The 23,520-nt window shown below is 46.2% G+C and overlaps 1 protein-coding gene across 15 annotated transcripts in view; it reads right to left on the bottom strand.

The window, feature by feature from the left end:
- Nucleotides 1-23,520, bottom strand: part of prdm16 (PR domain containing 16) — a 1,047,324-nt gene that overhangs the window by 105,461 nt on the left and 918,343 nt on the right. For 10 of the 15 annotated variants that reach the window (XM_072478014.1, XM_072478026.1, XM_072478015.1 and 7 more), the window contains 3 exons: nucleotides 7,876-7,978; nucleotides 5,352-5,550; nucleotides 3,579-3,738 (listed from right to left, as the gene is read on the bottom strand). In XM_072478014.1, coding sequence (XP_072334115.1) covers nucleotides 3,579-3,738; nucleotides 5,352-5,550; nucleotides 7,876-7,978 — 462 coding nt within the window. Of the gene's footprint in view, nucleotides 1-3,578; nucleotides 3,739-5,351; nucleotides 5,551-7,875; nucleotides 7,979-21,491; nucleotides 21,701-23,520 lie in introns of those variants that run through there. The other 5 variants (XM_072478016.1, XM_072478018.1, XM_072478022.1 and 2 more) reach the window with 2 other exon arrangements.

Raw genomic sequence — 23,520 nt, 5'->3', positions numbered from 1 at the left:
ATTTGTTAAGCTAAGGGGGGAATAAAGGCGTATTGCATCGTAATCCAATTTTTTCAATGTTTAATAAATGTTTTTTCTTGTTGTTAAAACTACCGAGTGGCCCTGTGACTCTGGGTGTGATTTAATGGCCTGGTCGTGTCTGAGCCTGCGGCCTAGGCAACTGAAAGCACAGCCATCAAAGGTGGAGGGATTACAATTTGGGATGCTTAAAAGGTCAGAATTGGTGGCACTTGTAAGGTTGGACATCCAAGATTCCAAATGGTCTGGCTCAACTTCAAACAGTTGCCAAGTATGGAAATCGTGGTCAGGGAATGGAATGATTGGAAATAGAATTAGTAGAGGGGAAAAGCAATAAGCAAGATTCTCCGTTTCAGAAGCTAAATGTTGACGCCGGGACAGAATTGGTGGACTACTACCACAGCAACATGGATGCCGGTCCCGGAGAAATTCTGGAACCATTATTAGGCTAGCACCAGCACCATGTGGAACCCGCGTGATTCCAATGAAAAACGGGATTGGGATTGGCACTTGATAAGCTGACAAGCACACACTCATCCCAGCTGGAGTGCACCCATCCCGTTGATGGGTTGGCTGAGGCCAGAGGATACCTAGGAGGACGGCCTGCGGGGTCACGCATATGGCCGCATATCGAACTAAGTTCATAGTGGGAAGTCAGTGGCTACGTAGCCACATGGCTGCCTTGCAGACTGCGGTAATACTGTTCCATGCTCGTCCACCCAGACCCCATGGCCCAACACCTGGCTGCCCGCCCCCCCCCCCCGCTATTCCCCCCGGCCCTAGCAGAAGCCCCCGGCCAGCGACACAATTGTCAGCACACAATTGCAATTTTGGACACTTTTTGGACCCCCTCTCTCTCCCTCAGCAGCCACAGCGCGTGTTTCCCGGTTTCTGAAACCACAAGTGAAACTCGCCATCGGTAATTCCTCCTGGTGAGGCCCCAGAGAATACTGGGCAGGCCCGCTAATGATATGCTAATGATGTTTATTGTATGTGCGGAGGAGTATGCACTGAGGCCGCTGTCAAGGCAACGGAGCATGGCATTCTGCCAAGCACCGTGCACCGCCCACGGTTTTCGCCTCACGCGCCATTCTCCGACTAATCGCGTTTCCCAATTCCGGCGTCGGCCAGCAGAGAACTCCCAATGCCTTTTATCTTCCTAATATTTCGTTGGAGGAAATATCTGTTTGTTTAATATTCAATGTCAGATGCAATTAGAGTAACAAGGGGGTGGTGTGGGAAAGAGTTGACTGTTGTCTGCATATATAGGTGGAATCTGATGTTGAGTTTTAATGTGATATCATTGCGGGGTAGTATGTACGTAAGAAATAGAAGAGGGCCAAGGATAGATTCTTGGAGAGCCACAGAGGTAATGGCATGGGAGTGGTAAGAAAGGCACTGTAAGTGATTCTCTGGCTATAATTTGATGGTTTTAGAATGGAACTAAGCAATGTTCACATAAGCCAGTGCAGCACTGAACCGACCACTTAGCCACAAGTAAACATAATTGAAAAATATTGCAAAACCTAATACAAGGTTGTTTTTAGTCTCGATGAAAATGAGAAGCGACTGAGTTGGCAGTTCAGGAACTTACTCCACAAAGTCGCCTAGTGGAGAGAGCCTGCAACTACATTTGGCACAGTTGACATCATAACGTTGAATGTGTAATATTGATAGTAATTTACAATGGAAAATGTTGACAGGAAGGGGCGACCAAAAATTGTGACAACTGAAAGTGCAGTATGTAGATAGGAAGTACCTGTAATTTATGTAATTTCAGTCTATAACTGGACAACTAGGGGAGGTGGTGGCATAGTGGTATTGTCACCAGACTAGTAAACCAGAGACCCAGATGATGAAATTTGAATTCAATAAAAATCTGGAATTAAAAGTCTAATGACGACCATGAAACCATTGTCGATTGTCGTAAAAACCCATCTGGTTCACTAGTGTCCTTTAGGGAAGATAAAAACTAGCTTGTATATATATTACATCTATTTTATATATATAATTATAAGTTATAAATTGAGCATCCCTGTAGCTTTGAAAAGTTTCTCTATTTTATAAATATATGTGCACTTGACCTGGAAAGGTATTATTAACGTCGATGGACTAATCACCAACAAAGTATCACAAAGAGAAAAGGAAATAGAATTTGGGGGTGAGAATTAGAGCATCACAACACTGACTTGGGTTTAAAAACGATACAAGCCAATTTCAGTTTACCTTGAAATTGTGTAAGCGCTCTACTGTTTCTGAACTTCCACAGTAACCAGGTTACAGCCCTGTTGCTGCTTTATGTTCCAAGTGTATTACACTTTGAAAGTGCTTTATTTTTCTGTGAAGTATCTTGGGACGTCCTGAGATTTTCAAAGGTGCAGTAGAAATGCAAGTCCTAGCTGGCTTTGTTTGTGCGTGAAGGAAGCAGCATTACATTGGGCTTCACTGAACAGTGCAAAGTTAAATGGCACTTGAACTACTTACTGACTGTGCACAGCCCCACCTGAGGTAACAAAGAGCTCCTTTTCCCTCCCTTTTACTCAACAGAAAGATGACACAATCTAACACTCTGCTCACATCACCATCTGATAAGAGTGCACTTCTATTTGAGTCAGTAGAAACTCAAATAGCAGAAAGAAAGTGTTTTGTTTTCTTAAAATTCCATGACTGGTTTTCGATCTTTGTTTGCCCTTCCATTCTTTCCTTTCTCATTCACCTTGTCAGCATACCAGGCCCCACCCCCAAACCCACCAGACGCACGGGGAGCTTTGACTTGCGATCTAAGTTTAGTTGTTTGGTAACTATTATTTGAATTGTGGTAAGGGCTGCACAGTATAAAATGGGGATTGGAGTGAATCCCACTAATTTGCAATTGGGAGACATCAGCATAGGTTTCACTTATGGCCCCGATACAAGGGCAGTTGCAAATCACTCCATGGTGTTTCGAACAGCAAACTAGTCAACCCTGTTACAGGTACAGACCATAATGCCATGGTTAGTTCTGATGCAGACGCAGACTATAATAATTATCTATTCAATTTCACTTACTGCCAGCACTTACAGACACAGACCACAGTGTCACCATTAGTCCCAATGCAGATAACCGCAATAAATTAATTACTTACTGGACTCTTTGCAACAGTACAGACTTTGTCCTGTTACATCTCCTTATCCAGTGATATGAGTTATGGTGTAAATTAATTTCACCAAATTTTCTTGCACATTTTTCCAAAATCACCTTCAGCATAAGATACAGGTTATGAGTGATGTGGTACAACTGAAGTCTAGTTGGTTGAAATGTCTCGGCGGAGAGAATAGTCAGATTTTGTCCGCAAAGTGAATCCCATTGAGGTGCTTTTCAATCCACTTGCTAGAAAAATAGAGGGTCACATTCCAAATAACCAGAACCCCAGTTAACCAGTACCTTATTATTAACCTGAACTCCACTAATCAGAATCCCTGACAACCAGCTTCCATTGTACCATTTTAACTCATAGTGTCTATGCAAAAACTAATAACAGTATAAACAATGAGGCAATGAAAGGTTTGACTCTTCTTACCTTCAACCTTACCTTATCACAATTTTCACATTCAAAGCGTTTGCCGCTATCATGGGACATTTGATGGCGAATTAAGTTGGATTTCCAGTTGAAGGCCTTCGGACATTGATCACACTTATATTCACGTTCCTCACTGTGAATTATCATGTGTTGCTCCAGGCTGCACCAACAGGAGAGAGGAGACAGAGAACCCCGAATTATTACTATTGTCAGCATGACGTAGGCCAGTTTTTATATGTGAAAAGAAAATACACATCAGCTCTCCTGCCATCCCAACGGTTAATTGCCCCACCCTTTGTGGTACCAGAAGTTCCCAAGTTCAATTTTTAATCTTTTCTGCTTTTGTTGCTGGCAGACAGGGTAGTAGTTGGTGTGTTTCAGTTAGTCCCAGCGCCTTGGACTATTATTCCTCGAGAGTGTCAGCTGGAAGGTTTGTGAGTGTGTGTGGGTGCTGGGATGAGTATAGGACTGGGCTCAGCATTAATGGTCTGCCTGGTTGACGAACCCACTGAGGCTTGCTTTTTGGGACTCACACAAGAAGAGGCGCTACCTGCAATGAGGGTACCATGAGAGTTGTGGTGCCATGCAGAGTTGAGTGTCCCACTGACACTCACTGTTTTGGAGGGTTTACTTGAGTTGGAGAAAAAAATAGTGGGAACAAAACTATGCAAGCCAGAGTCTAACACCAGAGGAACAAAATCATAACGTGTACAGAACAAAAGAGCAGGATTGAACAGTTAGGATCAAATATTTACCAAATAAGGAGCGGTTTTACTGACCCAGCACTAAGATAAGCAGTTAATAGACCAGGATTTCCAATCTGGTCGCTATCCATTTGTCAGTGAGCTGTCGGCTGCATTTACGAACGGCAAAATCATATGCTTCAATAATATATTCTTCTTCTTATTAACTACTAAACAGGCTTCCGGGAAATGACTGTAAGGACATTGTAGCTTCTACAAACATTACCCATTTACAAATGACTTCCCTCCCTTTCCACCCCCCCACCCTACTTACTCACCCCCCCCCCCCTCCCCACCCCCCTCCAGTCCACTTGAAAGGGAATGAGAAACAAAGCCTTATCTCACTAAATTACTGGAAGTTGCAGCAGCAAGGGACTAAACCTTTTCAAATTAATCCCAACAGCACAGTTAAATCAGAGTTAATGCATGTTTAGTTGAACACAACTCAATTAGTGAATGAACAGTTGTATTTAGGTTATACCAAGTGATAAAATCTTAGTGTACATCACAAACATGAAAATACTACATTGCACAAAGCTTTTTCTAAATACAAATATAATTGTGATCAGTTCCACCGTCACCAGAATGAGTAATTTATGGTTAATATCTGCACTAACCGTGCATAGAGAGGAATTGGGTGCAAGACCTGTGAATCAAAGCAAGGCACAAGAGCAGGATTGTGGAGGCAAGAACCCTGGAATCATTGAGGAAGCATTTGGATACTCTCAATGAGGAGATGGCAAAATCTTTCTTAAATGTGTGAGCTTTGAATGGCCCAGCTCATCCATACATATGGATGATGTTGCTGTGAGTATTGCTTCACCAGTGTTGCACCTGTTAACTCCTCTCCAAATGGGAGAATAATGTACAAGCTTACCTTCCTTCACTATGGCCCTTGCTGTTTAAGAAAAATATGCAGCACGTTAGGTTAGCACGTTGTGGTTTGCGAGCAGTGACACCAACAGCAAAGTGGTTAAACTGTCACCTTCTCCAGCCCCTGTCTCTGATTCCAGCCCGCAATCATGCATACCTGTACTCATTGGGGAATATCCGATCACAGTCCTTGCACTCGTGAAGCTGGTCGTCACCCAGCTGGCTCTGTTTGAACTCCTCGTTAATGGTGGTGAAAATGGCGTTAACGTTGTTGCAGACATACGCCTGGTGTCGCCGCAGCGCCACTTTTGAGCGGAACAACTCGTCACAGTCTCCACATCGGTACCTCTGCTCTTCTGTGGGGGCCAGCAGTTGAATGAAACCCGCACAAGTGCAAGAAGAAAAATTAAAAATGAAAAAAAGTTAAAGTACTTAGCAGAGAGCCGGTTAAAATCACGCAGAAAACTTCAGGCCGAATGCTCCGAGGGCCTGTACTGTATAATCATAAATTATTGCAGCTCAAGTTCAAACAAATTAAAGAAAGGGAGCAGCTATTATTGAGTTTACGAGGCAGCATCCTGATCTCTGTGCCAAGTCAAACAATCCACTGGATGCTGTAAATTTTCCAACATAACAACTGGTTTGAAGGGGTCAGGTCTGCCTGGGCTCTGCCCCCACACCTCTTGCTTCAACAGGAGTCAAACTAGATCCCCTCACTGCCAGCCCACCCCCCACCTTACCACCCCCACACCCCTCTTTGTTCTTGCCATCAGCGTCGCTGTCCATGTATTTCTGCTCTCATCAATAGCACTTGGGACAAAAGAGGAATGCAAGACAAATAATAAATAGGGTCCTACTGGGTTTCAAAAAAGTCATAAAGAGCCAAAGAGAGCAGAGTTCTGTGCCCTTTGCATACTCCTCGGGAGACAGGACACTGAGCAGCTCAGTCAAACCTCAGTTAATTTTTACTCTTCCTGTGCTACACCACAGTCTCTGTTCCTGCCGGACTTCTTTCTCCTCCTGGTCCTGGGTGTGCTGACTGCTGACTCTGTTAGAGATTAGTTACATACCCCGGAGAGTCTCATGCACAAGCCCTTTCAGATGAATGGGCGACATCACAGCCATGGTTAAGATAAAGTCGAGGCCAGTCCTAGCCCAGTATTCATCAATATGTAGTCTCTATGTGGGTTGCTTTGGATAGCACTTGGGTACAGGAATCCCTCTTTGATTTACCCCCTTCCTCTCCCTATGTCAGTGGTCACGAGCCCTGGTAAAGATTTGCTAACTCGGCAAACACCAAGGTTGGGACATAGGACCTTCCTGGTTCCTGTGACTCAGTAACACACCAGGAGATGCATTTACCCACTGAGACAGCAAGGTTAAACACATCTTTAAATAAAAAAGGATTCTGAAATTTGCTAATGGTCAGCTAAGCATAGAGCATTTATAAAATCAGGAATCAAACCTCAAATGATAAGAAACTAGCTTTTTTTAAATTACAACAATAATTTTACCTCAAAATGTACTTCAATGGCTGTAAAGTGCTTTGGGATGTCTCGAGATTGTGAAAGGCACTGTATAAATACAAGTCCTTTCTTCTTTCCCTATCCTGAAGGGCTTTGATGTCTCATCGCCCAATTAAAATTATGATTAAAATTAAGGGGGGAAATTATGAGGAATAAAAATGAAGCAAAAAGATAACCTGGGATGGATCTCCTTGCAATGAGTCAGCCAAAGTTGGGTTTCCAATGCAGTGTCCAGTGGAAGAGCTCCACTTGCCACTGACTGGATTACTGCATCGCAGAGAGTGCCAAGAACACGTGACTGAAAGCTGGGATGGCTGAGCAATGACTGTCCCTTCCCTCTGGGGGGAATGTCATTAAGGGGAAGACCTTCTTTTAGCAACTTCTCGGAAGATGGCTTAATCATTGTTTGAGGATTCAGGGGTACATCCACCATATTTGGTGCTTCAGTTCTGTTCTTGCGGTGGAGATTTGAGGTCAGTTGAGGAGGTGTTGCATTGTCTCAGCGTATTCAGTTAGGAGCACCACATTGTGACACCGTGATCAGATGGAGAGGCAACACATTGTCTCACCGTGATTGGATGGAGAGGGACCAACCAATTTGTCTCACCGTGATTGGATGGAGAGGGACGGTATTGTCTCATCGTGATTGGATGGAGAGGGACGGTATTGTCTCATCGTGATTGGATGGAGAGGGACGGTATTGTCTCATCGTGATTGGATGGAGCTGGACGGTATTGTCTCATCGTGATTGGATGGAGAGGGACGGTATTGTCTCACTGTGATTGGATGGAGAGGGACGGTATTGTCTCACTGTGATTGGATGGAGAGGGACGGTATTGTCTCACTGTGATTGGATGGAGAGGGACGGTATTGTCTCACTGTGATTGGATGGAGAGGGACAGTATTGTCTCACTGTGATTGGATGGAGAGGGATGGTATTGTCTCACTGTGATTGGATGGAGAGGGACGGTATTGTCTGACTGTGATTGGATGGAGAGGGACGATATTGTCCAATCGTGATTGGGTGGAGGGGAACCATATTGTCTCAATGTGATCAATTCGAGGCATTGTACTGTCTCACTGCAATCAGACAAAGGTAAACACTGTCTAATTTATATTTACCGAGATATGTATGGATTTATTAACAAGTCTTACCATCAAGGTTTGGTGGCATTGTCCCATCAGGATAGACACCGTCCTTCATAAAAACAAGCAGCTCGTCGCCTGATTTAACTTCTTTAATTACTTTATAGTAAATCTGGAAATAAGATTAAATATGGAATTAATCTAGGCTGCTGAATAAACAGGGTGTTTGTAGGTGTATACAGCAAATTCAGAAAATACTGATTTAGTCCTTACCATGTTGAATAAATTGAGTTTCTGTAGATTTACAGTGACTAATACCAATAGTTCCTTCACTGCGACTTCTGTTCACAGGGCTGGAGTATAAACCACAGCCCTGAACAACATTCTGTCTCTCTTATCCACAACTGTAGTCCAATCTAAAGTGGAAAGTTATCTTGCTCCACGTCAGACCCTTCACACAGAGAAGCATTAAGTGGAATTTGCAATCCAGCCAAACAATTCTCCACAGCTAAAGTGTAAGAGACTGGGATAGTGGATATTCCAAATCCTTAAGAACAAGTATTGAGATATCAGAAAATGTTAGTCGGTTCACTGCTGATGTGGCTGGCCATAGAGCTGTTGCTTTGAAGCCTGGTGGTTCTCAAGATGGCAGCAGTGAATGAGGCATCTGGTTAACGAACCAGCTCAGTAAAATAAGCCTCAGCCTCAATTTCAAAATGACAGCCCTGACCAACAAAGAGTCAGTAAAGGACTGAACGTGGCAATTGTGGGTTTCAGAAATGGATGACTGATATTAAAGGCTTTGACAGCCTCTCTTCAGTCAGTGGTCACTTCCTGGACCATGATGTTGCAGCTCTTCTCTGCAATGAGGAAGATTCAATGGCTGTTCTTGGTGTTTTAACTCTACACTTCAGACAACTGGAGCTTGGGCTCTTCATCAACAGGCCAATGAGGAGAAGGAAATGCTCCGAGGTCAAACCCTCAGGAGTGAGGAGTGGGCCAAAGGTGGAAAGTTAAGGCAGCTGGGGACAAATTGGTGCTAAAGATACTTTTAATTCCATAATAGACTTTAATGGCCGACCACATTAGAGAGAGATGTTTCCTACGAACGGTGTTGACTCTGGATTGAGGGTGACACCTTATGAAAGAGAAGAACCCACGTTTTTCATTGTATTATTTAGCTCTTTGTGCTGTCAGTTGTCGGGCGCGATCCAATCCACACTGCGCCGGAAAATCAGCTCACTGCGGCGCAGCATCGCTGTTGAAAGCCGGGAGATTCCGCTCCCGGGATCTACCGAGCTTGCAACGCCTCACGAGATTCAACGCAATCTCACAAGACATTGTTATGTGAATCCCGCCCATAATGGGCGGGATCACTTTTCAGCAAATCTGCATATTAGTGTAAGCCTCATTCTAATGTGCAGGTTCCCGAGGTACCTGAGACTTTGGGATTTAACCCCTTTGCCTCAGAGACCTCGGGCGGGCGTTGTTAAGCACTAGTCCCCACAAATGGGGGCCAGATGGAATGGCACTTGTGGGCGTCTCTGAGGGGATCAGAGGAGAGGCCCACAGCTGCATGCCCTTTGTGCAGGGAGGTGCCCTGGCATTGTTGGTGCCACCTGGGCACCCTGGTGGTGCCACCTGGGTGACGACCTGGCACTGCTGAGGTGCCCAGGTGGTATTGCCAGCTGGCATGTGCACTGCCAATCTGGCATTTTTTGTGCATGTGCAATTGGGCTGGGGTTGCCCGGTGTGGCTGTTGTGGGGGGTGGGGTCCCGTGTTTGGGCTGGGGGCGAAGGTCAGGGATTGTTTTGGGGGTCTCAGAGATAGGGTACCACTTAAAAATGGCGTCCCAATCTCTCGCTACATTGGGGAGTTCTGGTGAGGGGAGTTCCCCACTGTACAAAACGGGGCGAAGTGTGTCCTCAGCCGCGTGTTCCTTGGTCAGGCCCCTTATTCAACACAAATCTCGCTGAATAGCCACGTGTTTCTCAAACACGCGGCTAAACACTCTCACAAGGGGACTTTGTTTTCTTTCGGGAGAATCGCGTCCGTCATGTTTCTATTCATCAAGTCATTTAAAGAAGAGCACTTCAATTTTTTTCTTTGTGGTGGGGGTTCCTTGCGAATACTGATGTGCAGCTCGTATTCCTTAATTCAAATCCAAATGGATTTAGGCAGTTACCTAAAGAAAATGCATTTTGTTGCAAATATTGTTTTGTTATTAGAGAAAAGCAACAGAAATGATGTGAAAATAATGCAACAAATACAGAAATCTGATAGGACAAGAACTGAAATCTGGTGACCTCGTGAATGCTCTGTGATCCCCCTCCACTTCTGACACCCTGGGGTCAGGACCCCAGTTTGAAAGCTTATAGTCTAGTGGCAAGAAGGGAATTAAAAAGGATGTAGGGAGGAGAAAATGAGAAGCAGCTCAGGGCAGAACAATTACATTCGATGCTAAATGTTACCAGAACCTATTTTTGCCTTTGGGATTTCTGTTGAGCATTTTGTTCGGGGGAAATCGCTAGAACAGTGCTTTATTATAATCTGAGCATCACAAGAGGAATGAGCAATTCACACAACACACAAAAAAATCACCCACACAAAAAAAACACACACATGGTGAAAATTGGTCTTGGGCATTAGCACAAATCAGCCGTTGGTGAAGTGCCGGCCCCTATTACTCTCTGTGCCTAATGTCCTTTTCCACAATATTAAAGAGAATTGGGCAATGTGAAAAAGGGGCTGCTCATTTGCTATTGCTTAGTTGTACTACTGCCAAAGACCAATTTAATAGCACACACACACACACACAACACGGCATTCACACACACACAACATGGTGTTCACACACACACACACAACACGGCATTCACACACACACAACACGGCATTCACACACACACACACACACACAACACGGCATTCACACACACACAACACGGCATTCACACACACACACACACGGCGTTCACACACACACACAACAATCGTTCACACGCACACAACACGGTGTACACACACACAACACGGCATTCACACACACAACACGGCGTTCACACACACAACACGGCATTGACACACACAACACGGCGTTCACACACACAACACGGCGTTCACACACACAACACGGCATTGACACACACACAACACGGCGTTCACACACACAACACGGTGTTCACACACACACAACACGGCATTCACACACACACAACACGGCGTTCACACACACAACACGGCATTGACACACACACAACACGGCGTTCACACACACAACACGGCATTCACACACACACAACACGGCGTTCACACACACAACACGGCATTCACACACACACAACACGGCGTTCACACACACAACACGGCATTGACACACACACAACACGGCGTTCACACACACAACACGGTGTTCACACACACACAACACGGCATTGACACACACACAACACGGCATTGACACACACACAACACGGCATTCACACACACAACACGGTGTTCACACACACACAACACGGCATTGACACACACACAACACGGCGTTCACACACACAACACGGTGTTCACACACACACAACATGGCATTGACACACACACAACATGGCGTTCACACACACACACAACACGGCGTTCACACACACAACATGGCGTTCACACACACAACACGGCGTTCACACACACACAACATGGTGTTCACACGCACAACACGGCATTGACACACACACAACATGGCGTTCACACACACAACACGGCATTGACACACACACAACATGGCGTTCACACACACAACACGGCGTTCACACACACAACACGGTGTTCACACACACACAACACGGCATTCACACACACACAACATGGTGTTCACACGCACAACACGGCATTGACACACACACACCATGTCGTTCACACACACAACACGGCGCTCACACACACATAACACGGCATTCACACACACACAACACGGCGCTCACACACACACAACACGGCGCTCACACACACACAACACGGCATTCACACACACACATCACGGCATTCACACACACACACAACATGGCATTCACACACACACACACACACAACACGGCGCTCACACACACATAACACGGCATTCTCACACACACAACACGGCATTCACACACACACAACATGGCGTTCACACACACAACACGGCGTTCACACACACAACACGGCGTTCACACACACACAACACGGCGCTCACACACACACAACACGGCGCTCACACACACACAACACGGCATTCACACACACACAACACGGCATTCACACACACACACAACATGGCATTCACACACACACACACACACACAACACTGCGTTCACACACACACACAACACGGCATTCACACACACAACACGGCATTCACACACACAACACGGCATTCACACACACACACACACACACAACACGGCATTCACACACACACAACACGGCATTCACACACACACAACACGGCGTTCACACACACACACAACACGGCATTCACACACACACACAACACGGCATTCACACACACACACACACACACAACACGGCATTCACACACACACAACACTGCGTTCACACACACACACAACACGGCATTCACACACACAACACGGCATTCACACACACACACACACACACAACACGGCATTCACACACACAACATGTCGTTCACACACACAACACGGCGCTCACACACACATAACACGGCATTCACACACACACAACATGGCGTTCACACACACAACACGGCGCTCACACACACACAACACGGCGTTCACACACACACAACACGGCATTCACACACACACAACATGGCGTTCACACACACAACACGGCATTCACACACACACACACACACACAACACGGCATTCACACACACAACATGTCGTTCACACACACAACACGGCGTTCACACACACATAACACGGCATTCACACACACACAACATGGCGTTCACACACACAACACGGCATTCACACACACACACACACACACAACACGGCATTCACACACACAACATGTCGTTCACACACACAACACGGCGTTCACACACACATAACACGGCATTCACACACACACAACATGGCGTTCACACACACAACACGGCGCTCACACACACACAACACGGCGTTCACACACACACAACATGGCGTTCACACACACAACACGGCGCTCAAACACACACAACACGGCGTTCACACACACACAACACTGCGTTCACACACACACACAACACGGCATTCACACACACAACACGGCATTCACACACACAACACGGCATTCACACACACAACACGGCATTCACACACACACACACACACACAACACGGCATTCACACACACACAACACGGCATTCACACACACACAACACGGCGTTCACACACACACACAACACGGCATTCACACACACACACACACACACAACACGGCATTCACACACACACAACACTGCGTTCACACACACACACAACACGGCATTCACACACACAACACGGCATTCACACACACAACACGGCATTCACACACACAACACGGCATTCACACACACAACACGGCATTCACACACACACACACACACACAACACGGCATTCACACACACACAACACGGCATTCACACACACACAACACGGCGTTCACACACACACACAACACGGCATTCACACACACACACACACACACAACACGGCATTCACACACACACAACACTGCGTTCACACACACACACAACACGGCATTCACACACACAACACGGCATTCACACACACAACACGGCATTCACACACACAACACGGCATTCACACACACACACACACAACACGGCATTCACACACACACAACACGGCATTCACACACACACAACACGGCGTTCACACACACAACACGGCATTCACACACACAACACGGCATTCACACACACACACACACACACAACACGGCATTCACACACACACAACACGGCATTCACACACACACAACACTGCGTTCACACACACACACAACACGGCATTCACACACACAACACGGCATTCACACACACAACACGGCATTCACACACACACACACACACACAACACGGCATTCACACACACACAACACGGCATTCACACACACACAACACGGCATTCACACACACACAACATGGTGTTCACACACACACACAACACGGCATTCACACACACACAACACGGCATTCACACACACACAACACGGCATTCACACACACACAACACGGCGTTCACACACACACAACACGGCATTCACACACACACACAACACGGCATTCACACACACACAACACGGCATTCACACACACACAACACTGCGTTCACACACACACACAACACGGCATTCACACACACAACACGGCATTCACACACACAACACGGCATTCACACACACACACACACACACAACACGGCATTCACACACACACAACACGGCATTCACACACACACAACATGGTGTTCACACACACAACACGGCGTTCACACACACACACAACACGGCATTCACACACACACAACACGGCATTCATCCACACACAACACGGCATTCACACACACAACATGGTGTTCACACACACAACACGGCGTTCACACACACACACAACACGGCATTCACACACACACAACACGGCATTCACACACACACAACACTGCGTTCACACACACACACAACACGGCATTCACACACACAACACGGCATTCACACACACACACACACACACAACACGGCATTCACACACACACAACACGGCATTCACACACACACAACATGGTGTTCACACACACAACACGGCGTTCACACACACACACAACACGGCATTCATCCACACACAACACGGCATTCACACACACAACATGGTGTTCACACACACAACACGGCGTTCACACACACACACACAACACGGCATTCACACACACACACACAACACGTCATTCACACACACACACACAACACGGCATTCACACACACAACATGGTGTTCACACACACAACACGGCGTTCACACACACAACACGGCATTCATCCACACAACACGGCATTCACACACACACACACACACAACACGGCATTCACACACACACAACACGGCATTCACACACACACACACAACACGGCATTCATCCACACACAACACGGCATTCACATACACACAACATGGTGTTCACACACACAACACGGCATTCACACACACACACACACACACAACACGGCATTCACACACACACAACACGGCATTCACACACACACAACACGGCGTTCACACACACACACAACACGGCATTCACACACACACACAACACGGCATTCACACACACACACACACACAACACGGCATTCACACACACACAACACTGCGTTCACACACACACACAACACGGCATTCACACACACAACACGGCATTCACACACACACACACACACACAACACGGCATTCACACACACAACATGTCGTTCACACACACAACACGGTGCTCACACACACATAACACGGCATTCACACACACACAACATGGCGTTCACACACACAACACGGCGCTCACACACACACAACACGGCGTTCACACACACACAACACGGCATTCACACACACACATGGCGTTCACACACACAACACGGCATTCACACACACACACACACACACAACACGGCATTCACACACACAACATGTCGTTCACACACACAACACGGCGTTCACACACACATAACACGGCATTCACACACACACAACATGGCGTTCACACACACAACACGGCATTCACACACACACACACACACACAACACGGCATTCACACACACAACATGTCGTTCACACACACAACACGGCGTTCACACACACATAACACGGCATTCACACACACACAACATGGCGTTCACACACACAACACGGCGCTCACACACACACAACACGGCGTTCACACACACACAACATGGCGTTCACACACACAACACGGCGCTCACACACACACAACACGGCGTTCACACACACACAACACTGCGTTCACACACACACACAACACGGCATTCACACACACAACACGGCATTCACACACACAACACGGCATTCACACACACAACACGGCATTCACACACACACACACACACACAACACGGCATTCACACACACACAACACGGCATTCACACACACACAACACGGCGTTCACACACACACACAACACGGCATTCACACACACACACACACACACAACACGGCATTCACACACACACAACACTGCGTTCACACACACACACAACACGGCATTCACACACACAACACGGCATTCACACACACAACACGGCATTCACACACACAACACGGCATTCACACACACAACACGGCATTCACACACACACACACACACACAACACGGCATTCACACACACACAACACGGCATTCACACACACACAACACGGCGTTCACACACACACACAACACGGCATTCACACACACACACACACACACAACACGGCATTCACACACACACAACACTGCGTTCACACACACACAACACTGCGTTCACACACACACACACAACACGGCATTCACACACACAACACGGCATTCACACACACAACACGGCATTCACACACACAACACGGCATTCACACACACACACACACAACACGGCATTCACACACACACAACACGGCATTCACACACACACAACACGGCGTTCACACACACAACACGGCATTCACACACACAACACGGCATTCACACACACACACACACACACAACACGGCATTCACACACACACAACACGGCATTCACACACACACAACACTGCGTTCACACACACACACAACACGGCATTCACACACACAACACGGCATTCACACACACAACACGGCATTCACACACACACACACACACACAACACGGCATTCACACACACACAACACGGCATTCACACACACACAACACGGCATTCACACACACACAACATGGTGTTCACACACACACACAACACGGCATTCACACACACACAACACGGCATTCACACACACACAACACGGCATTCACACACACACAACACGGCGTTCACACACACACAACACGGCATTCACACACACACACAACACGGCATTCACACACACACAACACGGCATTCACACACACACAACACTGCGTTCACACACACACACAACACGGCATTCACACACACAACACGGCATTCACACACACAACACGGCATTCACACACACACACACACACACAACACGGCATTCACACACACACAACACGGCATTCACACACACACAACATGGTGTTCACACACACAACACGGCGTTCACACACACACACAACACGGCATTCACACACACACAACACGGCATTCATCCACACACAACACGGCATTCACACACACAACATGGTGTTCACACACACAACACGGCGTTCACACACACACACAACACGGCATTCACACACACACAACACGGCATTCACACACACACAACACTGCGTTCACACACACACACAACACGGCATTCACACACACAACACGGCATTCACACACACACACACACACACAACACGGCATTCACACACACACAACACGGCATTCACACACACACAACATGGTGTTCACACACACAACACGGCGTTCACACACACACACAACACGGCATTCATCCACACACAACACGGCATTCACACACACAACATGGTGTTCACACACACAACACGGCGTTCACACACACACACACACACACAACACGGCATTCACACACACACACACAACACGTCATTCACACACACACACACAACACGGCATTCACACACACAACATGGTGTTCACACACACAACACGGCGTTCACACACACAACACGGCATTCATCCACACAACACGGCATTCACACACACACACACACACACACAACACGGCATTCACACACACACAACACGGCATTCACACACACACACACAACACGGCATTCATCCACACACAACACGGCATTCACATACACACAACATGGTGTTCACACACACAACACTGCGTTCACACACACACACAACACGGCATTCACACACACACACACAACACGGCATTCATCCACACACAACACGGCATTCACACACACAACATGGTGTTCACACACACAACACGGCATTCATCCACACACACACAACACGGCATTCACACACACACACACAACACGGCATTCATCCACACACAACACGGCATTCACACACACACAACACGGCATTCACACACACACAACACGGCGTTCACACACACACAACACAGCGTTCACACACACACACAACAATCGTTCACACACACACAACACGGTGTACACACACACAACACGGCATTCACACACACAACACGGTGTACACACACACAACACGGCATTCACACACACAACACGGTGTTCACACACACAACACGGCGTTCACACACACACACAACAATCGTTCACACACACACAACACGGTGTACACACACACAACACGGCATTCACACACACAACACGGCGTTCACACACACAACACGGTGTTCACACACACAACACGGCGCTCACACACACACACAACACGGCGCTCACACACACACAACACGGCATTCACACACACATACAACACGGCGCTCACACACACAACCCGGCGTTCACACACACACACAACACGGCATTCACACACACACAATATGACATTCACACACACACACAACATGGTGTTCACACACACAGATACACACACACATGGCATTCACACACACACAACACGGCATTCACACACACACACACAACATGGTGTTTATACACATACACACACAACACGATGTTCACACACACAGATACATACACACAACACAGCGTTCTCACACACACACACACACACACACAAACTTGGCGTTCACATACACACACACAACACGCCATTCTCTCACACACAACACGGCATTCTCACACACACACACACACACACAACACGGCATTCTCACACACACACCAACATGATGTTGATACACACATACACCAAACACAAACAACACATGCCGAAACAGACAGATGCTCAAAAAATAATTGCATATAAAGACAAAGATCACATACAAGTTACAGCTGGAGTTGGCTTCACAAGGCAGAGGCCAGGGCCAAAGGCTCTGTGTCTGGCAGGAGAGTGGGGCAGGCAAATCTCCAACATGTTAAACAGAGCCCAGAATGTCAACAAACATCTCTTGGATCACTAAAGAGAAACAGAATCATACTTGGAAATAAAAATATAAAAACAAACCTAATATAGTGGGTGGGGGGGGGGGCTGTAAGTGTGGATGCGCGTCTGGAGACGGACCCAAGGACCCAGAAAGCAGCAAGGCAAACGGGTGGGCCTTTTTATTATTCTTTTTCGTGGTGTGGGTGACACAGACAAGGTCATATTTTATTACTTATACTTAATCTGCTTGGAGGGCAGTAAGAGTCAACCACATGTTGTGGAACCAGAGTCAAATGTGGGCCTTGTAGCGGAATCAGCTGGGCCCTGACATTCCAAATCCCTGTTCAATGACATGGGTGAGGAATGGAGTGTCCTGGCTGCAAAGTTCAGCAACCTGCCCAGTCTTGGTATCTGGGTTGATACACAAAGAAAAGCACACGGGGGAGACACCAGAAGGTGACTGGCATCCGTGGAATCTCACCCATTAAGAAACAATCACGGCAGGAGAGAAATGGGAAAGCGTAGGACAAGAGATTAATGCTTCAATCCCATAATCTGTGGCACCAGCTCAGGTCACAGGATTCAAAGCTGCCTTGCTTTCATTCCGCTGACCCCCTTACACGAAGACAACAATAAAATATATTGTAAGGAGGAGATTTGCCCAATGGCATTTTCGTGGTTATGGAATTAAACTAGCAACTAGTGAGCTCAAAACACACTTGAATTCAATATGTTTGGTCAGTTGTCAAAAGGCACACAGTAAGGGACCATGAAAGGATGCAGGATTCCCCAAGAGAGAAAGGCCAACAGTCCTGCCCACTCTGGTCCAATGCAGAACTCTCAACTAATTAAGTTGTGACAGAAATGTTCATTCCAATTCCTAAACTCAGGCGGCTCTCTCCTATGCCAAATTCAAGGAGCTTTTCCTTGAGAAATCGCAGTCTCCCAATTGCCCTTGGGTAATTCAGCTTACTGTCCGCAGGATTCAGCCCTTGTCAGACTTGATACTTTATTTTCATGGTCTGTGTGGGATTTAAGCGATTTCCCTTTGGCTGCAATTAATTGATATTGCCACTAGGCGGCTCCCTTGTCTAATGAAGTGGACATTGTCCTTTGTATCCCATTGCAATGCTTGTTTAGAACTGTGAGCTTGCTCAGTTCTTCAGTAAATTCGGCACATTCATAACATCTCAAGAGAAAGGAAAACAAAGATCGTTTCTCTTCACAATTAAATACTGAGTTCTGGCTCCATGAAACATTCCTCTCAATTTGTTTTGTTTTTTTAAATACAATTTGTTAAAATGTAATAAATAAACAAATTCTTTCCCCTCAATGTTTACTTCAACCAGTTTTCAACACAAAAACCCCATTCTGTAATGACGTTAAATTCAAAATAATACATTATGGGGTTTTTAGAAACATATTCAGCTAATCGTCCTCACAGAGGGTGGAAGGCTGTACACCATCACCTCCGCAACCCCTCCCCCAACCCCCATTTGGGGGTGTCACAATACTGTCCTAATTGGGAGCTGCAGTGTCACAAAACCTTTGTCCCATCTCTTCATGATTCAGTGCAACGATGCAGATTCTCCAGTATCCTGACTTGAGGATAGGTATCTTTAACAGTCCCACATGTATGTCCACAGTCTTTTCTCCAAATGTTTGAGATCCCCACTTACATTGCGGAATTGTCGAACGACCTAACTGTGATGTTACCACGCAGCACGCTATGCCGATCTTACACCAGTCAAGGATCACCCCCCCCAACCATCTACCTTTCTTTGACAGGTATCATTGCCTTTTCTGCAATCTGCTATTTTATAGACGTTTCCACTGAGGGCTCAGACCCTTGGGAAAGAGACACTCATTTCAGGGATATAAAATCAGGTTCAGTGACCAGCTTTAAATCTTTGGGTGGAGCATATATTCCCCCAAAAATAAGGCATCAACTGGGGTGGCAATAACCTACCATCTGAGCATTCGCAACCTTTTGCCCCTTTTGTGTGATGCATCTCCATCTTTCCATTTATAATTCTGGTTAATCACAATTAAAAGATCGTACAAAAGTCACAGTATATCACGATAATGAAAAGTGCCTGAATCATTTTATAAGGATATGCATATGTGTATATATTCGGAAAGTTATTTTAGTTCTGGAATTCTACTGCGGAGCAAACGGGGAGCTCATTGGGTTTATTTGAGACTGAGCATTCTGGGCAAAACAGGATGATTGCAAGCGAGCAAGAAACAAAGCAATAAACAGAAAAGCAAAAAGCAAAATTCTTTCATGAAGGAGTTAAGGGGCTCCTCACACTATTAACTCCTGACAAACTGAATTGCAGCACTGGACGAGGACCTCATTTCTGCCTCTTCATAGGTTTTGACACTCACTGCATTTTATAAAAGAATTTGAAATAAAAGCACAAAATATTTCTTAAAATGACACGCAGGCTATACTAGATTCTTCCTCAAACAGCACTCAGAATAAAATCAGAAATTGCTGACCTGTGTTTGTATTTAAAGATGTGGAACTCTGCTACTCTGGGCCTCAAAGTGCTGGACTTGTTTGAATACTCTCCAGATAGATAAGTTTCAAACTATTGGAAAGCTCAGAGAACTCCAGTGCACACAGAGCTGTATCGAGCCCCTGTTCAGCAACAGAGGCAGAGCCTTCAGCCCCCTTGACCAGCTCTTCAACCCTTTCTTTCCCTGTGCTGGTGAAGTTTTATCTCTCTGTCTCTCTCTCTCTCTCTCCCCCACTCTCTCGGAGATCTGCTGAGTGGTTTGAAAGCACATTCTGTCACTCCCACTAATCACATCAGCCAGGCTTGACCTCTGAACCTTCCCCACATTGCGTCTCTATTACTAAGAGATTGCGACACCAAGACCATTCATAAAAGCAGCAAGTTAAAGTGGGTGCATCAGTTCTGGCAGAGTGGAATTAAAAGACTTCCCCATGTCTTTTTACAGGTCTGGATTGCAACAAAAAAAAGTTAGAGTTTAAACAAAAGTTGAAGAGCACTGGAAGTCTATTGCTTTCATCCTTAAACCACAACCCAACCCACAGTCAAAACAAAACAACAACAAAACTGATGTTATTCAGTCAATCACTTGAATTGTTCACAAGAGACAAATCAAGAAAGCCAACAGTGAAAATAATCAGCAAGGAACAAGAGAGTGAGATAATCGATATGTATTAAATCCCTAACATCCCTGATACATCTGCAAGTATACAATACTGAGACACTGACATGAAAATACACAAATTCCATAGAATAGCTGGCTTACTTGCAGGGAAGATTTTGTCTTGAGGTGACAGAGACAGGTCTGCAGCCACTGCAGTGTTAGCTGCATGCTCTCTTATCCGCCTAGACAGTCAAGTACAATGGAACCAATACTCTGATACCTGCAAATTCCAGGCTAAGCCCTGGCCGGGGTTTACTGAGATTCAGGGTAACATTGCAGCCACCCTTTCATGGAGAGCCACATCCAAACTCCGCAAGCAAAAAGAGAAGGTTTTCTGCTATTTTACCATGCGAGCTAACTATAGGTCAATAACAGATAGGTGGAACAAGCAGGGAGTAGGAGACGTGTAGCAATCTACTCTCACATCTGCTGAAATTTAAATCCAGAGGCTGCAGGAAAGGGCACTGAGGCAGCCGCCTTTGCCAGCTCACCAAGGCGCAAGAACTGCCCAGCACAGTCAGAGATGGAAGGCATAAACAACTTTTAAATGTGTCAGTATATATCAGCATAGAATTCCTACAGTGCAGAAGAAGGCCATTCAACCCATGGAGTCTGTACCGACCCTCTAAAAGAGCACCCTACCTCGGTCCACTCCCCCGCCCTATCCCTGTAACCCCATAACCCTACCAAACCTGCACATCTTTAGATACTAAGGGACAATTTAACATGGTCAATCCACTTAACCCACACGTCTTTGGACTGTGGGTGGAAACCGGAGCACCCAGGAGAAACCCGAGCACTCAGAAGAAATCAACGCAGACATGGGGAGAAATTGCAAACTCCACACAGTCACCCAAGACCGCAATTGAACCTGGGTCCCTGCAAGAGTGAGGCAGCAGTGCCAACCGCTTTGTACCACGCCACCCATATTTATCAGATGTGCTGTTACTACATCCTGGGCTAGTGCACGGTCAATTCCAGCTTCGTTTGACCCAGAGTCACAACACAAGTAAATTAACCAATAATTCTGAGAAAAATACCCAGTCTTTGGCCCTTGGCTGCCAAATAATTACAGTCACCAGGTTTGTAAATGTAAACACATTACTGTTTATTTATAACAAGAACAACAATTAAATATGCAGAAAATACAAAGATAAAAGCAAATTACTAAGGATGCTAGAATCTGCAACAAAAACAGAAAATATTGGACAATCACGGAGCTTTAACAAAGAGTCACCCAGACTCGAAACGTTCGCTCCCTTTCTCTCTCCATAGATACTGTCAGACCTGCTGAGATTGTCCAGTATTTTCTGTTTTTGTTTGATGCAGAAAATACAACTGGTTAACT

This window comes from Scyliorhinus torazame, chromosome 16 (genome assembly GCF_047496885.1).
Source record: "Scyliorhinus torazame isolate Kashiwa2021f chromosome 16, sScyTor2.1, whole genome shotgun sequence".
Lineage (NCBI taxonomy): Eukaryota > Metazoa > Chordata > Chondrichthyes > Carcharhiniformes > Scyliorhinidae > Scyliorhinus > Scyliorhinus torazame.
The sequence above is the reverse complement of the archived record's forward strand: the minus strand, read 5'-3'. Positions and strand labels throughout refer to the sequence as shown.